This window comes from Apis dorsata, unplaced genomic scaffold, assembly GCF_000469605.1.
Source record: "Apis dorsata unplaced genomic scaffold, Apis dorsata 1.3 scaffold_169, whole genome shotgun sequence".
NCBI lineage: Eukaryota > Metazoa > Arthropoda > Insecta > Hymenoptera > Apidae > Apis > Apis dorsata.
The window spans coordinates 1,440,845-1,447,965 of record NW_006263457.1 but is presented as its reverse complement, the minus strand read 5'-3'; the positions used below and the strand labels follow the sequence as shown (position 1 = coordinate 1,447,965).

Genomic DNA, 7,121 nt, shown 5'->3' with positions numbered 1-7,121 from the left:
TCGCGGCTCCAACGCGTACAAATTACTGAAAATTGGTCCGCTTTTTAACCCAGTCGGCTGCTTCGACACCGGCCGGATACCGACCGGATACCGAGACCCTTCCAGACGTCCACGGCTCCATCTTTTCCACCGTTCCACGACAGCCGTCCCTTTCGTTCTTGTTGCCTCCGAGAACGCGACGATTTGCGGACAGTTCTCTCTCTTTTTCTTTTTCTTTCTTGCCTTTTGCCGAATCATTTCGATGATCGTCGAAGCGATCGAAGAGGGGAGCGTAGACTAATTGGCGGCCTATGTTCTCCTAAACCCGATCTTTAAAGCAATATTCCTCGTACAGTCGAAAAAATTCTGAGAACGAGCATACGATTGAGGATTAATCATAGGGAAGCAGCGTCAACCGTTGTGACGTGCGGATTATTAGACGCGAACGAAGAGCAAAAGATTGGTTGGAACTCTTTCTTCGTTGAGTCACGATCGAGTCGAAAATTTCATTTGCAACCCACGCGAATAACTACCTCCTCGAAGCATCCTGAAAAACACGGCTGAGAAATGGCGTTCGTCCTCCGGTAGCCGGCGAATACAATTCATTCCACGCATAGTACTTTCGTTACATCGTCACCTTCGTTACTCGGGCGCCCTCGCGTGCGCGCTCAACGACGCTTAACTAATTAACGTAAAATTCGATCGGTCATGGAGAACCATTCCACGTTCCCTCACCTGTCCGTGTATATATATATATATATATATTTGTACAGGAACACGGACAACCCGTTACCTCGTCTCGTTTCGTCTCGTCTCGCTCTTTCCCGCGCAAAGAATATCACTGGTGTCCCGCGGCGGCGACCGGTGTTAAAGGTCGGCCGATTTCCACGGACAAATGAAGTTGGCTCGAGCGTGTAAAACACCTGTAGAGAGATGGCGCAACCGGCCGCAAATAAAGCGGGCCATTTTCGCGATTCATCGCAGCCACCGTTCGCCCGCCATCGGCTCGTTGCGGACAGACAACAGGGTCGTTCGAGGAAGCATAAATTTTCGCGCGGTTGATGACGGGATCCGAAGTGCGTGGATAAAAGTGGAAGGTGTTCGAGCCGATTTCGACGCTCGAGCGTGACATTCGTCGGGCGTTGGGCGAGGAGGGAGGGTTATTACTGCGGGTTATTAAGAGTTGTAAATCGATCTCGTTGGAATAATTTGCCGCTGGCTTCCGTTCCGACCGGTGTACAGATTGCCGATAATCGCGTGGCCGGTAACGTACTGTGTAATTACGCGATACGCGGGAAAATTATTCGAAGATAATGCGAGGGTAATGCAAAGGGGGAGGGCTTGACCTAATTAGCGGCCTTCTTTTTTTTTTTCTTTTTACTTTCGATACAGCTTTAATGAATAGAGAATACAGATTTAATGAATAGAGGTGAGGACATTTAACGGATGAGATAACCTCGGTGGGTTGTGAAATGAAGTGAAACAGGATACGATAGGGAATGCGCGTAAGGAGATATGCTTCTTCTCTTTTCTTTTATCTCTGGTATTTAATATTCGTCGATTGTAGATTTCACCTGGTGAAAAAAAAGAAGGTGAGGAGGACGAAAATAAGTAGACACGCGGTTGACTTTTAATCGTTCGGATTAAACCGATTATCTCTTTTCAATCTCTTTCGCTCCTCCAAGTATTCGTCTCGTGTATTCAATTTATAAAAATCCTATTCGCAATTTAAAGATATATATATACACACGCCTATCTCGGTGTATTTATTGTATCAAGGAAATGGAACGAAATGTCGGGTCCAGACATCTACGGCGATGAGTTCAAGTTACTCGATATCTCCAGCCGTTCTCGAAAAGAAGGCAAAAAAAAAAAAAAAACCGGAGATAATATATATCTGTCGATCGGTGACGTTTCTGGACCACGGCAACCGAAATGTCACCGTTCGAGGCGAAAGAAGAGAAAGAGAGAAAGAGAGATTTCGTTGACGATCGAACGGAGGAAGCAGTTGGTCTCGTGCCCGTGGAATCGGGTTAATCAGCGAAAAAGAGGCACGGATCGAAATCGTATCGGCCGCTGTTTTCGAGGATCGTGTCGCGGAGAGATAAAGCGCGCAAAAGCGGACGTTCGCGATCATCGAACGAAAGGGGAGGACCAGATTCTGGATGCAGCTGTCGCCTCTTTAAAAGGCGAGCCAGCGACGACCGCTGCTTTTCGACAAGACAGAAAATACGCGGAATTCATGGATGCGCGCGTCCCTCCGCCACCGAGGAATTGGGATGGCTTCTTACGTTCGACCGTGTTGTCTGTCGTCCCCTTCTCGTTAACCGTTTACACATATGCCTCCTCGCTGTCGATGGACCCGGCTCGTAAATTAGTTGTAAATAGGCCAGCCAACAAAAGGGGCACAAATTGGATCCTCTTTTCGGAGGCGCGCGACTCACCGTTTCGACTCGCCGTTTGAAAAGAAAAGAAAAGAAAACGGTGAACAATGAGCGAATATTAATAATTCTTTTATCCACGGGCGAGAAATCGGTGTTAAAAAGGATCGTGAGAAGGATTATATTATTGGAAATCCTCTTACATGAATTACAAATAGGAATATATATCTATTGTAATTAAAAATCAAGAATCGATTCGATTGTCTTCAATAATTGGTTATTTTTATTCGAGAGGAGGAGAATAAATCATCATCAGATTTATTTATTTCGATATTTTTAACGATCTATACGTATATATTCTTCATCAATTTCACATATGAAAAATGTAACCAAAACGATATGGAATAATTCCGTTCTTCCCGTAAAATGAAGATAAAAATCCTCCCGATTCATTCCCGATCATGGCGGTAGAACACGAAAAATCGGCAAATCCTTGATGGATCCGGAGGTGATATTTCGAAGCCGCCGCGTATGGGTCCCCGGCCATTGTATCCTCCTCCTCCTCCTCCTCCTCCTTCTCCTCCTCTTGCTCCTCGCGCTCATTAAATATTAACGAGAGTCTCAATTTCTTCATTTCGTTGATGAGTCGCCGCGCGCCATCCGAGAACCCGCATATAGATTGAAAATTAACTTATATGAGCGGCGGCGAAATATATGTGTATACGCGCCGTACAGCTCGCTGCACTTATACGACTCCGGGGCCTACAATTTACACGAGAGGTCCCTATGTTGGTATAACCCCTAAGTAGAAGAAGCCTTCGTCTTCTTTTTTCTTCCGCCTCTCGACCTTCCTCCTCCTTCCCCTCCTCCTCCTCCTCCTCCTTCTTCTTCTTCTTCTTCTTCTTCTTCTTCTTTTCTCCGCCGCTTCCAGCCTTCTCCCACCCTCGCACGGCGGGCCCTCCTTCCACGATTCTTTCACGCACGAACGTGAAATCCTTAAATACCTAATTTGATGCTAATTAGAACTCGCACTTGCTCTGAACGGGCGGATCTCGCCGCGACCGGCTCGCGTGTGGCGAAAAAATACGAGAAGACAAACGATTGACCGTTTGTGACTCGCTCGCTTTATTCATATTTCCAGCTTGGATTCACGGAGTCGGTACGGATTTCAGATTTAAGAAAGGGAGGGGGGGGGGGGGAATGTAACGGGGGAATAAAATTCACGTTTCATGCGTACCGCGGCTCGCATATTCGCATACGACGACCAACTTTGTGAGATGGCCGTGAAACGGCTCGGACAGGCCTTCGAGGTCTCCTTTTGCCAAGGGATTCGGACTTAATTTGCGATTCAATTAAGAACGAGATTCGTGGGATCCTTTGAAACGGTTTCGGTTTGAGGGGATGATTTTGGGGCTACTTTGTTAGTCTGCATCTTCCTTTCTTCCCTCTCGATCGATCCCCTACTTGAAATAAGCGATCCTCTTTTCGAATAATTTGGATTTTTTTGTTTTGGATTTTGAAATTAAATTTATGGGAGGAGGGGAAAAAGAACAAGTTACGGTGATAATCGTGATTCGAAGTAAGAAAAATATTAGGATGCGAAACGAAATGAAATAAGAAGACGGAAATAAGAAAATGATTAATGCCATTTTGCCAAAGTCCAGATGTACGTAACTATTTATTATACGATAATAGCCGCACTCGAATGCTGCACATTAATTTCATCTATACAGTTTTTAATATAATTGTTCCACCCACGACGCTTTATTATTATTATTATTATTATTATTTCTTCTTTTTCTTTTCTTTTTTTCTTTTTTTTTTCTTTTTTTTTTCTTTTTTCGTTTCTTGTTTCGACTTTTAAGACGCTGACGTACATTAATCGCTATGCTACACATGCCTAACACGCGACTGCCGCCACTTCGCCGACTATATGCACACTATTTCCGATTCGACGCGTCGAGCCTCCACCTTCCGGGGGAAGGGAGGGAGGGGGAGATTTGTTTGGAGATTTGTTTCGCAAAAATGTTGGAAAGAAGTGAGAAAAGACCGCGCGCGCTGCGCTGGTCCTAATGTAATCGCGATAATTGACGAGATGTTTGTCGAAGGAGCGTGGAAATTTTCAAATTGGGATATTATATAGAGGATAAATCGCGGATATTTTAGAATTCCATCATCTTTTTAATCTCGAAACGTCTCGTCGCTTGATAATGCAGTCGATAAATATCATTTTTTTTTTTTTCTAATTACGACGGTATATATATAAAAATTATAAGTTCTCGATCGCGCGTTACAAATAAATTTTCATCTTCTCGTCATAGGAATCCACGTTTCTACTTTTTTTTTTTTTTTTTTCATTTTTCGTTCTCGTTTCGAATTTCTCTCGACGAGCGTGTCACGAAACTTCGTGTTCTTTTTCCTCTTCTTATCTTGGTTTTTTTTTTTTTTTTCTCTTTTTTCCCCGATATCCATCACTTTGCTACACGACGATGGTCGGGACACTCGATGATCCCAAGCCTTATTATTTAATACGTCGCTCGCGTCTGGCTAAAAACTTTGCGATCCGTCCGCTAATTCTCATATGCCTATAATATACATATACTGTGTGTCGTCGGTGGTCGAACGTGTGTATTTCGTATGTCGATCGAATCCAAACATCCAACAAATCCCTTAGCTTAGACGAACAACTTTTTACTTTTCCACGAATAATTCTTCCTTCTTCTTCGAATTTTTCCAACGATTACGAATAAACGCAAACATCTATCGATTCGTGAAAGATCGATTAGAAGGGGAAATAATAATTTCGAGGGCGAAATTGAATTCGATCGTCACATCGTACACAAAAAAAAAAAAAAAAAGAACCTTCGTATCTTACCTACTCGTATGTACGTTTCTTCTTCTTCTTTTTTTTTTTTTTTTTTTTTTTTTTTTTTTTTTTTTTTTTTTTGGCACGAGGAGAGGAACGCCGTTTTACCACACCTGTCGCTCGTTCGTTCGTTCGCGATTCTCTAGCCCGTAAATCGCCGTTATCAAAAAGTGTCTTCGTGACACGGTACTCGGCTAAAAAGGAGGAGTGAAGCAGCGCGCGTAGTCGGGCCGGTGTGTGCGCGCGCGCGCGCGCGTGCAAGATCGAGGTATCGAAGCGATAGGGACCGTATCGATCCATCATGATCGTACATACTTTTATACTTCCATCGAATGCGAGTTTAAAAAGGAAGATAGCGCGAAAGGAATTTTTCCTCGATGATGATAAAGATCTATCCCTCTCCCTTCGAAATGTCTCGTTTGAGAGTTCACATCCAAGAGTTAAGAGAGGGGGGGAAGGGAAAAAAGAAAAATAAACGCGTTCGAACGCGTTTCGTTTCGTTTCGATTCTTATATATCGTCTATCTTTAAACGAAAAACAAAAATTTCATTGTCTTTCTTTCCGAATATTCGATTGTTATCACGACACCCACCGACCCGACTCGCGCTCTCGCTAGCGAGACAAACTATCGCCTATAAGTAATTCTTTGGTAATTCGGATGTGCATGGAACTATGATTATTATCACTGATTACTTAAATATAAATCCGATCCGGCCGAAACGCTGTTTCCCAAGCGTCTTGCCGTCGATCTCTGTCCTGTAGTAGTGTTTCTAGTGTGGACCATTGACCGTTTCCCGGCGAGCGAGAGTCGGGATTCTTTCATTCTTCGTTTCGTTTCTCGAATTCGTTGCCGGCAAGGATCGATAAATTTATCAGAGATTAGATTGCGGAGGATGGCCTCGCTTTTAACCTCGTTCTCGCGCAAACGAAACTGTCCGTTCGTTTGCGGATAGTTGATGGATCGACCGATCGTTTTTAGCGTTGCTCGCCACGTAAATCGAGACTGGTGATCGATGAACGCTCGTTTGTTCTTGTTACCTGTAATTGACGTACGCGGACTGTTGTCGAAAGTGTATATATATATATATATATAATCGCTGAAAGGCGTTTAATAGTATCGGCCTCGCTCAAACGAATGCGATAATTGCGGGGATTTGACAAGCTCGTAAGGAAGAAATCGTTTCCAACCTATTAGTAACCGTGAACGTCTTCATTCGGCCGCGTGATCGTCCCTTCTTATTAATTAAGAAACCTAGGGACGAGCTTGATCAATCTCTCGCTGTTTCTTCGAACAAACGAACACGTTCCTTCCTTCCTTCCTTCATTTCCTAAAATCCTCCGACTCGATCCAGCCAACTCTGGATCATCTGGATTGCTCGCCAAGAAATTGGTCAGAGGTCTCTCCCTCTTTCAATAATCCCCTTCGCCTGGATTTCGACTCTCAGCGCCATCTCAGAGGAGGAATATTCGATAAATCGTAAATAGAAACTTGTCCTTCTTCGCGAGTTAAGGGAGAGGGAGGTTGGATGAGGGGGGAGGGGAAACGTGGTCCGTTCCCTTCTGGAATCGATCCAGGAGAGGAAGAAGAAGAAGAAGAAGAAGAAGAAGGAGCTCTCGAGGCTTCCTCCCTGAAAGTGGACGCTTCGAAAAAAAAAAAGAGAAAAAAGAAAAAAAAATCGACGAGGAAAGGGGAAGAAAGAGCGAAGATCCTTCATCCAAGATGGCTGGAAAGGCTGCTGTAGCTGTCTTCCTCCATCTCAAGCCGTCGTCAGTAAAGATCGGAGAAGGAGACCTGAGAGGAAACGCCGGAATGTAGGTGATGAAGAGCGTGGAGCTCCTCCATCGAGGTCGACGGCATGCTGTTGCTGTCCCCCAGGATGCTGGCTGCCGGACCT

At 44.4% G+C, this 7,121-nt stretch overlaps 1 protein-coding gene across 3 annotated transcripts in view; it reads right to left on the bottom strand.

Annotated features, from left to right (window-relative positions):
• Nucleotides 1-6,702: 6,702 nt before the first annotated feature.
• Nucleotides 6,703-7,121, bottom strand: part of LOC102676596 (LIM/homeobox protein Lhx2-like) — a 14,976-nt gene continuing 14,557 nt past the window's right edge. For all 3 annotated transcript variants that reach the window (XM_031509666.1, XM_006614098.2, XM_006614099.2), the window contains one exon: nt 6,703-7,121. In XM_031509666.1, the coding sequence (XP_031365526.1) occupies nt 6,984-7,121 (138 nt within the window). In that variant the 3' untranslated portion in view covers nt 6,703-6,983.